Source organism: Protopterus annectens, chromosome 6.part0 (genome assembly GCF_019279795.1).
Source record: "Protopterus annectens isolate FY-2018-M chromosome 6.part0, PAN1.0, whole genome shotgun sequence".
Lineage (NCBI taxonomy): Eukaryota > Metazoa > Chordata > Ceratodontiformes > Protopteridae > Protopterus > Protopterus annectens.
The window spans coordinates 377,340,768-377,360,403 of NC_056737.1; the positions used below are offsets into that span (position 1 = coordinate 377,340,768).

Sequence of the window (19,636 nt, forward strand, 5' to 3'; positions counted from 1 at the left end):
GGGACCGGATGGGGTCCCCGGCTGTGCGCTACAGGAGCTAAATGAGGAATTAAACCCGCACATAAGGCAGCTGTTTAATCTCAGCCTTACCACAGGATACGTGCCCAAGGAGTGGCGTACGGCAACTGTGGTCCCACTCCACAAAGGCGCCTCTATGGACCCTGGTAATTACCGCCCCATAAGCTTAACAAGTCTAGTCTGCAAAGCTATGGAGAGGATCATAATGGAGCTCAAACAAAGATATAGGGGACTTGCAGACATTGGACCCGACCCAGTTTGGCTTTGTCAAGGGAAGATCATGCCTTTTGAATTTGGTCAACTTCTTCGAAACAGTCACCAAGGCCATTGATGAGGGAAAGGCAGTCCATACAGCCTACCTTGACCTTGCAAAGGCTTTCGACACAATACCCCACTCGGGTATTGTAGAAAAACTTACCAGCTTAAATGTAAACCCATATGTCACAAGATGGGTTGCAAACTGGCTTAAGGACAGAACCCACAGGGTTAGAGTTGCTGGCGCTGTGTCAGACTCCAAGCCGGTCACAAGTGGTGTCCCACAGGGCTCGGTCCTTGGCCCCTATTGTTTGGCATCTACTTCTCAGAAGTACAGGCCAACATGGGAGGACTTTGGCTGACAAAGTTTGCAGACGACTGCAAACTGGGCGCCATAGTGGAAAGTGCATCGGACACTGATATCCTTCAGAAGGGACTCACGGAAACAGATAGCTGGTGCCAGAGCCATGGCCTGAAGTTAAACGCCAAAAAATGTATAGTCATACCCTTCGGGAAAAACAAGGTAACCCCAAGCTACCATATAGGTGGCAATCCACTAAGCACAGAAGAGGTTATCAGGGACCTGGGGACCCAGGTTGACAGTGGCCTTTCTTTTGACACTCACGTTGCTAAAGTGGTTAGAAAGACCTTCTACATTGCCCACCTGATCATGAAGGGATTCACATCCGTATCTAGTAAGGTCATTGTTCCCCTGTACTCTTCACTTATCAGACCAATGATAGAGTACAATGCCCCATTCGGGATGCATCTCACCCGACATCTGCAGCAATTGGAGAGACCCCAAAAGTTCCTCACCAAAAGGATAAAGGGACTCCAAAATCTGTCATATGCTGCCAGATTTTAGAAACTCCAGCTCTATTCAGTCGCATACAGTCTGCTCAGAGGTGACATGTGCCTGACATACAAGGCCATGTCCAACCCGGAATTAATGGACATGCTCCACCTCAAAAAATCCAAATCCACCAAAACCACTAGAGCAAGCGACTTAAACCTTAGCACGGATATAAATAGGACGTGCTGGAGGGATAGATTTATCACTCAGACTCCCTATGCTGTGGAATAAAATCCCGTTCCATGTGAGGCAGAGCACCTCGCTGACTCTGTTCAAGAGAATTCTAGACCTGTGGATGGGAGATCGTAGGTTTACCCCGGGAATCATCTCTGGGTCACTGCTGGACAGAGGCACAACAAACTAATGGGCACAGTATTTTTTCATATAAGGGGTGGCGTAAGCCACAAAAATTTGGGCTAGGCTTATAAAAGCCTTAGGGCAGATAGCCTAGTATAAACCTATGAACCTACAGAAATCACTATACGGAATATTTCCGTAAAGAAAATATACTTATCAATTAAATCTAGATGAAAAATGTTCTAATATAAAAATACCAGTAAAATTAAAACTAGATCTGCAAGCACCCATATCCTACAAAGAAATTACAGATGCAATAAGAGGGTAAAAATAAAGCTCCAGGCATAGATGGCATAATTATGGAAATATATATAAACACTTTCCTGAAAAAATACTATCCCTCTTCCATAAAACTATTAGAAATTCAGTCAAGCTTTAATACCACCCTCTTGGAGATATTCCTTAACACCAATCCTAAAGGAAAACAAATACCCAAAACTCTGTGCCTCATATATAGACCTATATCATTATTATATAAAAGACTACAAGATGACAATATTAACTAATAAAATGAAAATACAACTATCCAAAACAATAATAATGATAAAACTGTATTTATATATTATAGACACACAATTAAAAGGATAATTTCTCTTATAGATTATGTTAATAAAGAAAATAAACACTTATAATTGACTTCGATACAGAGAAAGCCTTTGATTCCCTGAACTGGGACTATTTATTCAAAATTCTGGTGTCATTTTAAATTTCCTCCTTCCTTTGTTCATCTACTAAAGAATATATATATATATATATATATATATATATATATATATATATACATACACATACATACATACACACACACACACACATATACACACACACAAACAATTTAGCGTATGTTAAGTTAGGTCCTTTCACTTCTGAATCTATACATATAACAAAGGGTACTAAACAAGGATGTCCCATGTCACCGACTATTTGCTTTGGCTATTGAAATATTAGCAGATTCAACAGTAACAACACAAAAATTAAAGGAGTAGATGATTATGAACAACACAATCCTAAAGTAATGCTCTTTGCTGAGGACATATTAACATTGTCCAATAAAAAAAGACATTAGAAGAAATAGATCTTTTAATTGACACATTTTACAGGAAGATAGACTACAGTTAATAAAAATGGTTTTACTACCAAAGAGTCTACATATAGCTTTAGCAATACAACTGTTACCAGAAAGGAATACACTCAAATAAATAAACTCATGCCCAATAACATTTTTATGGTTTCCCAAAAGACCACAGAAACAGGGAGGATTACATTTTCTTGCTATAGAAATCTATATAAAAGCATCAATTATCCCTGGTGTCAATATCTAAAACAATCTCAGAGTGGTTAAATCCAAACTATTCTGCAAATTGGAAATAATTACCAACTGTAATGTCAATAAATGAATTTGCAATCAAAATTTAAACAGATAAAAATTTGCCATGTTACATATTATGTATTAGTATGCAATATAACATTACTAAGCACACTAAAACTTGTGATTTATTACACTGACTCATTTAGGAAAATTATTAATGCAAATATAGATTTAAAAATCTGGTTTGATCTTTTAACAACATTTATAGTTACAAAGAGCTATCCACATAAAATATACAGAGAAATAATACATTCCTGAGAACAGAAAGGGGTTGTTTGCTTCAGTGTATCAAAGAACTAGAAGTTCTGGATATGCCAACAGAAACACACAAAATTCCACAACAAGACTGGCTAACTATGCAAAGCATTCTGACGTATTTGCAAGATTTATGCAGAATTAGTAATTCTTCATTTAAAGAAATACCCAAACTTACGAAATACCTATATGAAATCATATAGAATGACTGACATCGGAAAAAGTAATAAAAAATTTTTACAAGATACTGGAATTATATAACAAAAGAACACATTACAGCTAACTGAAGAAATCAAATCAAATATTTTATCAATAAAACATACATCCTTTACACAATACTGGAAAGTTTTTAATTGGAAATGCTTTCACAGAGCACTCAACTCCAGATAGAATTACTAAAATTAATTCTTCCACAAAGGGAATATGTTGGAGATGTGAGCAAATGCACAATGCAGACTAGAATCACTTTTTTTCGATACTGTAAAAATTAAGCCATTTCGGAACGCTATTAAAAACTTTTTACAAGCTTTATTTAGTTAATCTTTTAACTTAAAGCTCTAGTATAATTAAATGTGTACGAAGGTCCTCATTTGAATGAGTCAAATATGTATCGAGTATGGACAATACTTGCAATCGCAAGGAAATGTATAACAAGAAGAAAGAATACAAACACAATACTGACTATGGAAGACTTCTACAGCCTACTTTAGACTACAGCATTGTTGGAAATTAAAATTAAAGAATTAAGGATTCATCCTAAGCCATTTATTAACAATCCATGGAAGAAAAAAAGTCTCATCACTGATTGGTAACTGGATTGTTATACCTATAAAGTAACTGTATATCTTGAGTTCTGTACCAGGTTGATGTAAAGTGTGTACATGATTATTTAAGAAGTTGCATACAAATACTATGGAATGTATTCAACTGTACTTAAATGAAAACTTTGAGAAAAAAATATTTTACATCATATATATGTTTGTATTACCAATTCAACATTAGGAGAAGGAGGAAATAATCAATTTAGGTAAAAATCACTCCTCCAAAACATTCTGCATGCATCATTCCCACAATTTCCATTTTTTCTATGTAATTTGCATCCACACTTTATTAAACATCCCACTTAGTTCTTCTCTCTCTATTAAAGATGTTTTTCAAGTGATTTCTATTTTCTAGTGATTTCTATTTTCTAGTAACTTCTTTTTTGCCAGCCACTAGAATTAAACTTAAGGCATTACTATATCCAAGATGGCTGCACACCAACAGCTTAAATTCAAGCTAACCCAGTGTGAAAGCAGACACTCGGAGAAGGCCAGTAGACTTGTGTTTTCAAGTAAATTTCAGTAACTGGCTATTAAGTGTACTGCCTGGATGTCTGCATTTTTGTTCAGAGTATCTGGAAAAAAATCCGCTACAAAAATTGAGGAAGAAACACTAAGTTCAGCAAAAAAAAAAAAAAAAAAAAAGTGTAATCTCCTGACAGGAATTCCAGTAACCTACAAGAAGATACAAGACAAATGCACACAGACCTGGTTTAAACAGAACACTGATGAAGTATATCAACACAAATAAGAGGTTGGAAAAAATGGAAGATGCTCTAAACAGATATTCAAATGAGGTGATAAAGCTGCAAAACTCAAGAGGCCGATATGAAGAAAAGGCTGGCTGAATATGAAACTGCTCAGGAAGAGAGGTTTCAAAAAATAATAGAATTAGAGGACAGAGCACGTAGGGGAAAACCTGGGATTTTGGCTAAGCTGGAAGGAACAGACTGCATTAAATTTTATGAAAACACACAAATAAGCAACTGGACTACTATTCCACAACAGGAGTTGGTAGTTGAATGGGCATATCATGTGTATGCTCCAAACCTGGCTATAAGAAAGCAACCTAGACCTTTAATAATAAATATGCAATCCTACCAGCAGAAGGAGTTGATTCTGAAAACTGTGTCAGCATGACAAACCAAAAGTGGGAGACAGCAGAGTGTTTGCAGGAAATGATTACTCACTGTACACCAGGCAGAAAATTAGCAGATTTATTCCACTACTCAAGCACTGTTGAGATGCAGGTGTGAGATTCAAACTGCCGTACCCAGCTGTCTTCAAGGCATTCTTCCCTAGAGAGAAAATCATTTTTTGACAAAGTACATGCTAATACAAAAATACAAAAGTTTGTCCAACAAAAAGTAAGCTGTGAAACAGAAGGTGATTCTGCTTCTTGCTCTTCTGGTAATAAAGACCACACAGAGACTAGTACCTGTGACAACCTTATCCAATGTTTCAATGGAAAATGTTGGAGAAGGAAGGGAGCATGAGAATGGACGACAAGAAATCAAGAGTACGTTAGAAATGAAGCAGAAACAGGATTTGGGAGATAAACACAAACAAAACCACTAAATGTGGGCTTACAATGCAATAATTATATTTGTGAAATACGACAGAAGGAAAAACTGGAAATATTTAACAGAATTTGTTGGACTTGTGGGGGACTCGAGCATATGCCCTACTTCATGTCAATAATATTCAGAAAAGTACTTTGGATAGGGGAAGAGGAAGGATAAAAATAAACTAAAGATTTTTTTTCTCAAATAGTACTATTTTTTGTGGTGCATGGTTTTCTTAAATGCTGTAAGGTAAAAAGTTCAGTTATTTTTTTAAGTGTAGTAGAGTTTGTAAACAGATACAGCTGTTTTTTTTTTCTTTTCTTTCTCCCTTCTCAGTTTTAAGAAAGGTAAGCATTGTAGTTTAAAAGAAAAAGCAGGACAAGAGAAAATTTAATGTGCTTTTTCTCATTTTTGCATAAAGGAATGACTGGATTAAGGACCTTAAATTGATTAAAACACGTTTTAAAGAGACAGCAAGTACAATGAAAAAGAACATTGATGATTATGAGTCTTTTCTTCAGTCAATACAGGTTTGCTTAGTAGCGATTCTGCAGCTATTCTTCATGTTTCCCTGGAGACAATCTGATAAAGAGAAAATGGCTACAGTCTGGTGGAGAGAGTGACTTGGCTGAGGGGGAGGGAGAATTTGGCTAGGACATCATGTTCTCTGAAAGCATTCATGATTTTCCCAGCTGGGAGAGCTATAAAGCTAAAACAAAAACAATTAACACTTAGAAGCACAGGCTGCACCATGCATTTTAGCATGCTTAACCTTTCTTTTAAAGTTTCTTTAGGTTAACTCAAGTCTGTGAGTGTGGCTGTCAGTTTAGGACTTTTGTTCCTATTAGGATAACAAAACTTAAATATTTGAAGATGTACATAGTTTTGTCCATATTACGTTAACAGGTTTTAAGGGGGTATTTTTTTTTTGTTTGAAGGCTTTCAATAAAACAAAGTTTTCATAAATGTGACATAAGCCTAAATGGATATGACAAGAAAAACTGTATAAAAAAGTTCAACATGCCAAACAGTGTACGCATGTAACAAAAGTTAGAATTAGACATTTAACAAAAAGGTTTTGTACATAAAAGGTGGGAATAACTTTTTAATGCACATAAGCTTTCCGTAAGGTCTTTAAAAAAGTCAGCGGTCTCACAGATGTAGTGAACTATACTTAAAATGTAGTGAAACTGTGTCGGGGGCCCAAGTATAACAAATGAGGGTAGATTTATGACAATATTTGGAATAGAAGATGTGAATATTAATAAGTCCACAATGATTTTACATATTCCCCAATAAACAAAAACTGAGCTAGGCTAGACAGAATTTACATTTTAAAAGAACATGTGCATTTTGCTAAAGGTCTTGATACGCACCCAATAACCATTTTAGATCATGAGGCAATAACTAAAAGAATGAGACACTGGTACTTTTCCCACCTGTCTCTTGGAGAGAAATTTAAGGAATGGGTCGTGGAGATTCAGGTGCTATTACAGATAGAAATTTCTTCTGAAAATATAGCTTGGGAGTGGGATAAAATTAAGGTGGAGTTTAAAAACAGGGTGGAAATAAAAAGAAGAGCAGTCATGGTTAAGAATAACAGGAGTTTAGAAGGACTGAAATCATAATGCAGAATAAGGGGAGTCTCACAAAAGAAGAGGATCAGATGCAGAATGCTAAGCAGAAAATAAAAGCATTACCTCCATAATATGCATGAGTTTAGAAAGATTGCTATTAAACTGTCTTTTGATAGTAACACCAGAGAACAAAAACTTTCAGCAAACAACTCAGGCAACAAAGAAGAAACGGCTGTCACCAAGCTTGGTAGCCTATAACAAGGAAGGTAACAAAAGATCCTGTAGAGGTGGTAGAAAAATTTCGAAAATTCTAGGAGTCTGCATAAAAGCAGAGAAATATGGAAATCAAAAACACAAATGGAAATGGTTATGGAATTAAATATAGCAAGGTTAGATGTAGATGAGGCTCAATTACTAAAGGTTAGGATAGGAGGAAATGAGATAAAAAATTGAGATGTATAGCCAATCAACAAGAAAGGCACCAGGAATAGATTGTATTTTTGTGGAAGTTTCGAATCTGAGGAGGGAAAAAAGATAAATATCTGAAAGGTTTTGTTTAACAGTCTTAAGAGAAGAAGCACAAACATCCTGAAAGAAAGCAAAAGAAGCTGTTATACCTGAAGAGGTTAAAATTTCATAGGATGCAGCTTCATACAGGCCCATTTTAATACTAAACTACAATTATAAAATGGCTAAAGGAATGACAAAACTAGTGCCAAAATTGATCAATATGAATCAATGTGGCTTTGTGAAGGGAAGGCAAACATCTGACATTAAACAGAACAATGATGATCCACAGCGAAGAAAAACGTAAGGGAATACCACTGCTGTTGGGTCTTGATGCAGAGAAAGCATTTGACAGAGTAAGCTGGGACTTTATGAGCAGGGCAATGGAAGCATTTGCATTTCCTGAAAAAGTTATATGGTTGATTAGGATTATATACGAGGGATCAGAGGTAAAAATTATAGTGGGTGGGGTCTTTGGTTCCTCTGCTTAAGCAGAAATTATCAATCAAGGGTGCATATTTAAAACTACTAGTAAAGAAAATAAGGGACTCAAAAATTCAAGGAACTAATTGGTATTTTAGTCAAGAAAAGCTCTCTATTTGCAGATATTTTATACCCGACAAAACCAGAGAGAGGTTACAGTGTTATGGAACATATTGAGACAGTTTCACATTTTTTTGGGATACAAAATGAATGAAGCTAAAACAAAGGCAATCGTGGTAAATTATGTCCCCACACAAGAACTGGTTAAGCAACATCCTTATTTATGGGAATATGATGAAATGAAGTATTTAGGAGTATGGATTAAAAGTGATTCTGGTACGGCAGCCAAGGATATGTGGGAAGAGACTAAACAGAAAATACAAAAACTGAGAAAACGGAAGCATTGCTACATAGATATGGATTGTAAGACACAGTCAAAATGTTTTTAGTCCCTTTAGTTTTATACACACGTTAGGCATTTTTTTTTTGATCAACCAGAGAAGTTGCGGCTAGCAGGATAAACTGATTCTTCCAGAAGAACAGGGCAGACTGAGATTACCTAATTTGAAAGGGTATTTCACAGCTACATAAGGCTCCTATGCATAGCCAAGCAGAAAACTATAATCCAAAGTGAAAAGTGATGTTGAAATGGGGAAAGCTCAAGAATAGAGAGAGACTGGGATTTTGGCTGCAGGCCTTTAAGGAGAAACAATACAGAATATTAAAATCCATAAAGTAGTAGAAAGTATTCCAAGAACTAAGCCAACACTGGAGTGGAGAAAGGAGATTCTGCCAATAGGCAAGAGACTGCTGGAATTTATTGGAGAAAACTGGCAAAGGAACCAAGATATTGAGAGCAAATAACTAGAGAGGGAAAGAATGACAGAATAGGAAAATGCGAAGAATTTATTTGGACTGCAGGTTAGACATTGCCTTCCCTATCAAGGATATCAGACTATAGGTGAAGAATAAGAAATGGGGGGTCCTAAAGAAAGACCAGCACTGTGAGTTTTTAGTGGAATCTAAAAAAGCTGCTGAAAAAAAAAAAAAATGAATAATTAATACAGCATATAAAATAGTGTGATAGCTATAAGAATCTATCACAGGAGGTTAGAAAGGCTTGGGAAGAGAGACTTGGATAAGCAATTCACAAAAGAAACAATGGGAGGATACATGTAGGTCTCCCAAACATCCAACAAAAATATAGAAGACTTGGGATTTTTCCTTGGAAATATTTACATAGATATTTTTACACCCCAAATAGAGTCCAAAGAATTTTTCCTCAGGTACATACCGGAAGTGTCTAGATATGGTAAGGCCTTGCTGTCTAATTATGGTGGCTGCCATAAAGACAATTACTAGAAAATCAAAATCTAAACCAACTATACTAAAAGCAGCGAATATAGTAACAGATAAAACAATTGAAACAGATCTTCAGAAAAAGGTAGGAGCAAAGGACACAGGAAAAATGGAAATAATGCATACAGAGAAGGAATGAGGTTTAAAAGAAGGCTGGTCTTAAAAGTTATATAATGTTTGACTGAAAATGATTGGGTAAATTATTAGTAATGTACAATGTTTGCAACTGGGACTGTTGGTCAGTATGGTTTGTGATGTAAAATGCTTGCAGCTAGGATTGTGTTGGTGTGTTGTGTTTTCATTTATATAAATGTATGATTACTTATGTTATAAGTGATTGTTTAATAATTTTTTTTTTAAAACAAGAAAAACAGGGTATGAATTGAAAAATGTAACATTGCCAAGCTTGTATGATGTATAGCAATATATGTGAAGCATAAGGTTTGTTACTTTTGGCTTAATACTGTTTGATTACTTTTATAAATGTACATGTACCAATGTCACAAGTGATTATTCAATCAAGGTATTAAAAAAGGCATTATATCTAGGCAACTGGAACCCTGTATTTCAGTTGAAAAATATATATATATATATTTCCTTAGCAAGACCAATTTGCTCACCCAATATTTATGGCATAGTAAAACCTCCCTACAGAGTAAAGCCTGCCAACTCATTACACTCCTAAAACTTATGTTCATAGTTACCTCTTTCTATCCATAACACCTCCAACATTTGCCATCTACACGAGGAAAAATCTGTTGGGAGTCTACTTGGGGTATAAAAATAACTATGCAAACACTTCCAAGCAAAAATTCTCAACACTGCTGCATACTTGAAAGCCATACATACATTCTCCCACTGTCTGCTTGTGAAATGCTCATTCTCTCTTCCTAATCTTTTCTATCCTCCTCCGATTGGTTCCTATAGTTATCGTATACTATTTTACATGTTCTACTAATTATTCCCTTTTTAACAGCAGCAGCAGCTTCTGTTCTACAGTCAATTAAACTTCTGCCATAGCAGGTCTTTCGCTTAGAAGGGGATGGAGAAATTATTTTTGCCTATACTCGGATATCAATCGCCAATAGGGAAGTCTCTGGCCTGTCATCCAAATGCCTTCTTGGGTTCTTCCCATTCTATTACCCTTCCCTAAAACATGACATTATTGAACAAATTCGTAAAACATGGCCACATACTGCACTAATCCTCTGTTATGCCCTTTCCCACTGAATGCTGACCACAAACGCGAGACCTACTTTAAACAACCAAAAGCTCCTTCAACCAACCCAACTTGAATCAACAAACAAGCCAATCTCAATTTAATCAAATGACAAAATATCAGAAAAAAACTTTTGACTGCACCTCCCCTGACCCTAATAAAGCAGCAAGCTTTATTAAAATAATTCTACACCCACTAAAAAAAAAATCAATCCAAAGCCATGAAATATCAAACTCTTACTCCCCCAATTATCTAGAACGATAGATACTAAAACTGATCACAAAAGACAAAAAAACACTTCCCCAATGAGACTTGCACACTGTACCTGGTTGATTATTAATAGTTAAACATGGCCTTGTAAAAACAATCCTTAAACCGTAGCTCCCAAGATTATTTACTGGTTTTATCCCTGTAGCTCCCAATTTGTTACTGGTTTTATCCCTGTAGAGTTGTGTGATGCAGTGTTGATGCCCCTCCATAAGGGTGAATTTGCAACCCACCCAGGTGATACCTCTCAGCCCTACACGTCTCATCTGCAAAGCCACTGACGTCATATACCAAGAATCTTATTTGACTTGACCACTAATATTTTGGCTTTGTGGAAGATATATCCAGAATGCTGAACCTGATAAACTTCTTCCATAGTGTTAGAGAGGCTGTAGATGGTATCCATGCTGTAGATGGTATCCATGCAGTGCACATGGCGTATCTTGCCTGGCCAAAGCTTTTGATGCTTTTTGTGCGTCATCGGTTTAAGGAATGGCAAAATGCTTTAAAAATTTACCAATGCGATTATCGTGGATATCAAACCTTCTTGAAAAACAAAAACTAAATGCAGTGCAAGTTGTAGATGCCTATTCTGAAAGTACGAAAGGAACCAGTGATGCCCCTCAGGAGTCAGTGCTGGGACCTCTCCTTTTAGGTATTTACTTCTCAGATGTCCATGCAGATAGCCAAGACCACCAGGTAAAGTCTCCAGACAACTGCTAACTGGCAGCAGTTACATCACCCTCCAACAACCAAGCTCTCTTAAACTCTTCCTAGTAAACTACTGGTGCAAACTAATGGTAAGTGTAGTGTAGTATCAATTTTAGTAAAGCCTCCTCTCCTCATCATAATGTATTGATACCACCACTACAAAAATAATGTAGTTGGGGAACTAGGAACTTGGATTGACAGCTTCATTTCTTTTAACAATTGTGTGACAATAGTTAAGAAATCCTTTATTTTAACATAGTTAAATTGGTAAAGGAATGTCAAATCAAAATCGAAAGCAATCACTCCCTAAAAAAAAAAAAAAAAAAAAAGTTTCATAAAACATTACAGGCCAAAGTTTCTTAGATAGCGAGAGAGACTGAAAACTCTATACCTGTATTCAGTGCCTTACAGACTTTTGAAGGGACATCTCTCTCTCTCAACATTACAGATCAGGTTGACCTGGATCTCCTGCATCTCCTCAGGTGTAATGCCTCCACCAACACAAGAACCAGAGGCCTAACTCTTCGTGAACAGATAAATAAAATATGGAGGATCAGGTTTATAACCCAGTGCCTCCCAAACCTCTGGGATAAACTTCACCTGCAGAATGACTCATTATCTTCCTTTAAACAGAACCTAAGCAACCTGATGTATGTCCAAAAATTTACTTTGGGATTGACCTGTATGGCCTTCCTCAAGAAAGGAGGTGCAGCAGGGAGAGGTTTAACTCAAGGTGCACTATATTTTTCTTTTTATCTATCCATTTTCAATACTTTATTCAATTCAGGGGCATAAAAGTCAGAAGACATTGGACATGCAGTACCTTTCAATTGCTACTACTTAGGCACAGCACTACGATTTTGACAGTCAGATTTTGTCTTGCTCCACATCCATAAACAAAGTAAATTGTACTAAGATTCTCTTCATTAATCATAAAGGTTTAGTATATAAAGACTTTTTACTATTAAAAAATAAATAAATAATAAGTGCTGTTCTTTCAGATACTCTATTGAAAATTTTAAAGGTCAGTGCTACAACATTACAGGAGTTACGAGTCAACCAGGCAGCAAAGCCATTTCTGCTTTGCCAATATCCAGCAGTCTCTTTTCAAAGATGACCAAGCCAGTTAAACCAGGGAAGAATGTCAATACCCATCCAGATGTCCAACTCTTTTTAGAGAGAGAATGTGTCACACTACTTATTTTGGAAAGGGAATTTGTTCCTGAGAATGGGGTAGGTGCAGCACAACAAACAAACAGATTCCTCTTCCTAGTCTTATTTATTTGCTGGAGTAGATTTAGGTCTGTGGCCTGTTAGCTAATCAGTTTGATTTACTGAGATACAAGAATTCTTGCCACTGAACCCCTTTATAGCCCTACAAGCAAGGCACAACTTGCTCCCTATGTAATCTATATGAAAACGAGTGCGAAGATCAGTTACCAGGAAAGACTGAAGGCTTTAACTCTTAAGTCCCTGATCTTTTTAGTTACAAACCTCTGGGGTCTCTCCAATTGCTTGATATACTTAGTGAAGTACAAACCAAAGGGTGCATCATATTAAACGATTAGTATAATCAAGGCAGAGTACATGGAGGTGAGAACTTCTTTAAACCTGGAAGACACATCTTTAGTCAAGAGCTGTGCAACCTAAAAAGATTTCCTAACCGCTACTGCAATATAACTACCAAATGAAATTAAGATGTCCACCCTTGTACCCAGGTCTCTCTCAAACACTTCAATTTTGAAGTGGTGTGTTATCCATGTCACAAATAGGAGTTAAAAGGTGCTTAGGAAAAACTACAATCCTACAACTTACAAGTACTAGCTCCTGCTGCAGGGAACGATTTTTAGTGCTCAGTGGTGAAGGGTGTGATCACAAGAAGCAACCCATATGCTATCAACAAGCGTAAAGTGATAAATCAGCTCTGGACAAGACGACGGCATTCTCCTGAAGGAATCATATTCGGCCCCCCCCCCCAATATAATTATGCGGCTTTGACAAGTTCCATCTTCCCTCTTTCCACTGATGGGTATCCCTCAAAAGTCTATTCCTGACCCAGTGATTCGTTGGACTAAATGGGCAAAACCTTTGGAAACCTCCAAATGACACGACAGAAGAAGACTCAAGCTACAGCAGCCTTAATACTGGATCAGCTGACGTATGAAGGCACCTTCAAATCAGTTTAAAAGCTTTATACTCTATGCTAGGTCTAATAACTGTTAGAACAAACAACTGCTTATTTTTCTTGAAGCATTATTTGCTCTTCCAACTTGTTTCCTGAAATAGTTCTGCCTTTGCTTCACCACTTTGTCTTATCTTGGTCTTTCAGTAGTCATAAAACCTTTTGAGCCTTGCCCGGTCAAGGTAAAGTATACGTAAATGCCTTACTTCCTCCACCACTTCGTTACGGCTTATTTTTCAAGGTCCCATGTGATCTCCGCCAAATAATACCTAGTCATTTTAGCAATATTTTAACTTAGTACTCGCCATATGCATTGGCGATTCTAGAAACATTATCCCACCCTTGCTGTTACATGCATTACACAGTGATCTTGTGCTTTAGGAGATGAGACATTAAGAAGACACTGGTTGGGAGGGGGACTTCTGTTCCTCATGGCAGGACCACAAGTAACAATGAAATTATGTACAGCACAGATGTGGCAGCCCCTTTGCTCGATATCAATTATGCCAGTGCACTGCCGGTCACCGACGGGTACATAGCTGTCAACTATATCAGTCAACTGCCTTCGCAATTAGGAAAAAAATGAGTCCAAATATAAAGTTTCACCCTCAGTTCCATTAGGAACTTCTTTCCCTAGCATTCCTGCTTCATTACTCAGATATAACGACAACACTTCCACGATCTTGTCTGGAAAAAAGGCTACAGGTACCTAGAAAACTAAAACTTAGAGAAATTAAAACTCCCTACCTACTCTAAAATGTATTTCACTAGCACTTCGCTCCTGGCTGTCTGATCAAAATAATGCAACATGAACTACCCCCTCAAACTAGAGAACTTAACCTACCGCTGGGCTTCCATTCTTCCTACTAGACTGTCTCACGGGTTGGTTATAATGTACTCTAGCAATCTTAGCCACAGTTACTCCTATTGCAAATGGAAAGTTGCTTTATGAAATCAATATAACCGCAAATTACACAACACTGCCAAGGAGTTAATTTGCAATTCTTATGTTATACGGCAAGCGGTTCCACTAAAAAAGTGGGAAAAAATATACTTCTCCAAGTGGATAGAAACAGTAAGTAGTCTTGCAACTACAGAAAATGTGTATTTATTTACTAGGAAATTACAACTGGACACAGGTCCTTTTTCAGTGGCGGTCTGGAGAGAAAAGCTTCACAGAACAATAAATGAGCAGCAGAGTACATGAAGAACAACTGAATATACATACAATAGCAAATAATACATACTGCAGCAAACATTAGCTATATATACAACATGAAATATAGTAATGAACAGATATATCAATATCTAGCTAGAGGTTAGGAATAAAAGGTAGGCTGTATATACAGACAGTACTAAGCTCAAATGGAGACTGTTCTAAACTTCTATACCTAAATCTTGTATACAAATATTGCACTACACTCAAACAGATATAAAGCAGATGCTCCACACGAAAGTGGAACAAGCTAGAAGGGCTAATGGGATGGAAGATGGAGGAGTAAGAGAGTAGACTGTAGTATATGTGGTAGTGAGGAACCTAGGTGCAAGTCAGTTGGTCATGCATTTGGAGAGGAGATGAAGTAAGGTAGTTAAAAATGTTATAACAAGTCTGAGAGATTGAGGAGGAAGGGGATGTTCTTGACCTAACCCTCTATAATCAAACTATCACACAAGCGTCTGTAGTTTCATTTTTCTATTCTCAAACTTATAAATGCATCACATCAAAATTTGTCACCTGTCAAAAGTAACAGATGAGTTAACACGGTGCAAAGATAACACCCCAGTCCTTTGTTAACTTACTTTATCAGAATTCACATCTAAAACAAATCTAAGGAAAAAAAAAGTCATAAAAAGTCCTTGCAAAGTACTCAGTAAACAAAAACGTGTAACTTATGTACCTGCAGTGTGGGGTAACCCACATAAAGTGTTGCTTGTGGCAATCAAAAGCCTCCAGTTTATATCAATTATTCTGAAAATCCTGTACAAGTCTCACAGACACGTGTATGGAAAAAATGGGTAAAACAATGTAATTACAACGTACACACAAGCACAGTCTCCAGCAACGTAGCAAGTACTACACAGTACAAGACACACTGTATCCAGTTCCCAAACAACACCCGCACAGGAATGGAGTAATCCCACACAGGACAGTCTTACTGATATACCACATATACAACAAAAATAATCTCCTTGAACAATTCAAGTGAAAACACAAACACATACACACAGATTAAACCAGTGGTGCACAACGTCTGACCCCAGGGCCAAATCCGGCCCTCGATGCAATATCATCCAGCCTGCAAAGAGTAACCAAAAATTATGAAGGGGAAAAAAAAAAAAAAAAAAACACTGAAAAAAATGATATGCCTTACACCAGTCATGCAAACCTTCCAGCACATGCTTACTTACCTGATTGACTGCAGTTCTGCACATCTCTAATATTTAACTAGTAACTATTCTTTATTTATAACTTGCAGAAAATCACTACTGTTTACAGACTACAAGAATCTGGGTTATATAACAGTGTTGTGCCTCGCAGGATGCGCAGTAGCAAACCCGCCCCTGACCGCCCATAACTGCACTGATATATTCCGTTCCATTTCTGTGGGAAGTCTGAGGAATCGGAGTTGGTATATATAAGTATATATAAGTCGGGGGGTTGCAGGGGGGGGGTGTCCCCCCCTGCAATACCATGTATAAGACTGTTTGCTTGCAGACGATAATTACAGGTGCAACCCTCTTACTTATAACTAACTTGTATCTCAAAAGTATTAGCAGTTTTGACTGACAGCTGTAGTTGTCAACATGCCCTGCATCGGTATTGTAAAACGGAATATGGTCTCGGAGTTGGTATATATAAGTCGGGGGGTGCAGGGGGGGGGCGCCCCCCTGCAATAACATGTATAAGACTGTTTTACGTTGTTTGTTTACCGTAAATATTTCTTTAGAAGATATGGGGCATACCGCTCATACAAAGCAAAAGGTAAAGTAAATATCTATTTTAACACAATGTTGAGACGTCTCGGAGTTGGTATATTTAAGTAGAGGGCTGCAAACTGTTTTGCGTTGTTTCTGTACAGTAATTATTATAAATTATTAGTAATTATCGGGGCGGGATTTGCTACTGCGCATCCTGCGAAATGTTTTCACTTTATTTTTCCTTTGATGCACAATGATTTAACCTCCCAAATTAAAATGTCTTTTTACTTCTGTGTTGCATGTTCTGTGTCAATCATGTATGCCACGCCCCAAGCTGTGCAGTACCGCCCACGAGGCACTACACTGTTATATAACCAGAATTTGTAATAAGTCATGGCTGCAACCAGAATAAAGTTAAAAACAAAGTTGATGTTGAAAACAGGCAATTTCATGACTGCTGTCTTAACTAAAAATGCCAGTCACCTGTACCTGTTGTTAACTTGTAACTATTTACTATGTTTTGAGGTGGCCAACAGATGCATTAAGAATTCGTGTAGTGGCCCCTTCCCACAAAGAAATTGTGCACCACTGGATGAAACAACGAATTAGAAAATTGTAAACCTATCCAGTACAAATAACAGCACACACAAAATGTTCACAAAGTTAACACTTGTGAATTACTATTATATACAGTTGCACAACAACACAATATCCAATTTACCATTCATTAGCTGTAAGAACAGAAAGTTACATACCAGTAAGAGACAGAGTTGAAGACTTCTATCACAATTAACTTGGAGGCGGAAAAAACTATTCTCACTCTTAAGCAAACTGCAAAAACCTCCGGTTTAAAAAGACTAAGTCGCATGTTATAAGGTAATGCTGCAAAATGCTGACAGCATTAAATAAATACTCAGGACAAACTATACAGTCAGTTGTGAATGGGGAAAATAGCCTTCCTAATGGACTGAAGTTCCAAATTGCCTGGAATTTTGCGGGGGCTTAAAATAATCTTAGATATTAAGCAACTATATTTCACGTGGTATACAAAATTGTGTTGTGTACGTATACACCAAGTAGGTAAATAAAAGTGCACCGGCCTTTCTCCTACATAGCTACACAAGAGAACTTATACTGCAAGACTATTTACCTTAAAGATCACGCTGAAACTAAGGATAATACAAAATATTTAAATGCAGTTGACAAACAGTGTAGCTTTCAAACATCACTCTATTAGTCTAAAAAAAGACCTTAGTCTCTGTCCAACTTTAAGAACTCTGGACAGTGAACGCGGGGCAAGCATCACAGAAATAATCCTCATTCGCATAAAATTGACCACATGTTAACAGCCGAGATGGCCAATCCGCTGCGTGAGAAGAGAACTACAGCTGCTCAGTACACCAAGTACTTAACATACAAAATGGTAATTAGGGTAGAAATATACTGCGTTATCAAATATTTAATGCATAAAGACACAGTGGCAAACTATCGAGCGGCGCTCCACAGACAAGTGTTTCAAGGCCTACTTGCCACGAAGTTACATTAATGTATAGTAGAGAATTAGCTTACAATCACTGAAAATATTGAGACAGCTTCTGAAACGGTATATGTTCTTTATCAAACTTGAATATATAAAATAAAGGCCCGACCCTTGCAACTCGCTCACATCCGCCACAATGCTATCAATTTCAACATACTTAGGACAATTCTCATTTGCACAACGATTTACCAACAAACCAAATATATCACATGCGCGACAAAACAGTGCATCTCTTCACAAGGGGTGGAGAAGAGCACCTCTTTATCCATCCCGCACTGACAAAATCCTTACTTGTAATCTCTGAAGACCTCGTTGGTAACTTTACAGTGAAAAACTTCTTCATCTGGTTGTAAATCCTGAGGAGGTTTCCGTCTCATAAACGTTTTTTTGTGGAGCAACGGCATCTTGTCTTTTCCCAATGCGCTTCCTTCTTGCTTTAAGTGGAAAAGACTGTAAAAAATGGAGGGAAAAACAAAGTCAAATACGGGAGCAAGGGGTAGCAGCAAAGCCCACCAAGCAGCCCGTAGCGGTCGTTAACTGAAAACGTTCGATTAAAAGCAGTTATTAGGCAAAGTTGCTGTAAAAGCTATACAGCCTTTTGTTAATGACACGCTGCCAGTCCTACAGTCGCTTCACACAATAGTAAGTGACGTTTAGTCTTTAGGATATGTGCACTTCTGGAAAACATACGTGCTCACTCCTCTTTCGTTCTCTATTTTCGGTTTACAATTCAAAAAAGTAACAGGCCGGTCATGTCCATAGCCGTACCTTCTGCTTCGGTTAACGGAAAATTAACAAAGTCCGGAAATCGCGCTGCGTTACGGGTGATTTTTGTGGGCCAAACCCTTTTCTACTTTCAAACCTCCAGCATACAAAAAATGTCCTTTCTCAGTGAAGTTTTGAGCTGCTTCAGTTCAGAGATGAGGAAGAACCGGGAGGAGGAGTTTTCTCCTCTTCTCATTAGGCTCATTGGCTATCTATAACTAGAAAAAAACAACTGACACAGGAAGGACTACAGACCAGGCAAGCTCTATTGAACATGTGTAACACAGTTGTGTTATGCATACCCCACTTGTGGCTGTAAGTTAAGGTAGGGGTGTTCAAGTGACAAAATGTTACTATTGGATGTCCTCTTCTGACAGCCAAACAGTAATGATCTTGACTGACCACAAGAGATTCTTTCACCTTTAAGGTGAAGGTTGGACTTATTGTTGCAAATATATTGCTAGTTACACCTTAACATATGATTTGTGTATTATGTTTGCTATACCTGATTATTGAGAATAACAAGGAGTGTTGTTGCAGTCCTTGTGAAATCAATGTGCCAAGTTCATTACTAAAATATATGTAGTGTCTGTTTCAATTACAGCTATTTTGCT

General features: G+C 37.3%; 1 protein-coding gene across 2 annotated transcripts in view; it reads right to left on the minus strand.

Moving 5' to 3' along the window:
- Positions 1-19,207, minus strand: part of BAZ1A (bromodomain adjacent to zinc finger domain 1A) — a 3,222,221-nt gene extending 3,203,014 nt beyond the window's left edge. For both annotated transcript variants that reach the window (XM_044074116.1, XM_044074115.1), the window contains exon 1: positions 18,549-19,207. In XM_044074116.1, coding sequence (XP_043930051.1) covers positions 18,549-18,661 — 113 coding nt within the window. In that variant the 5' untranslated portion in view covers positions 18,662-19,207. The remainder of the gene's footprint in view (positions 1-18,548) is intronic.
- Between the last annotated feature and the right edge of the window lie 429 nt (positions 19,208-19,636).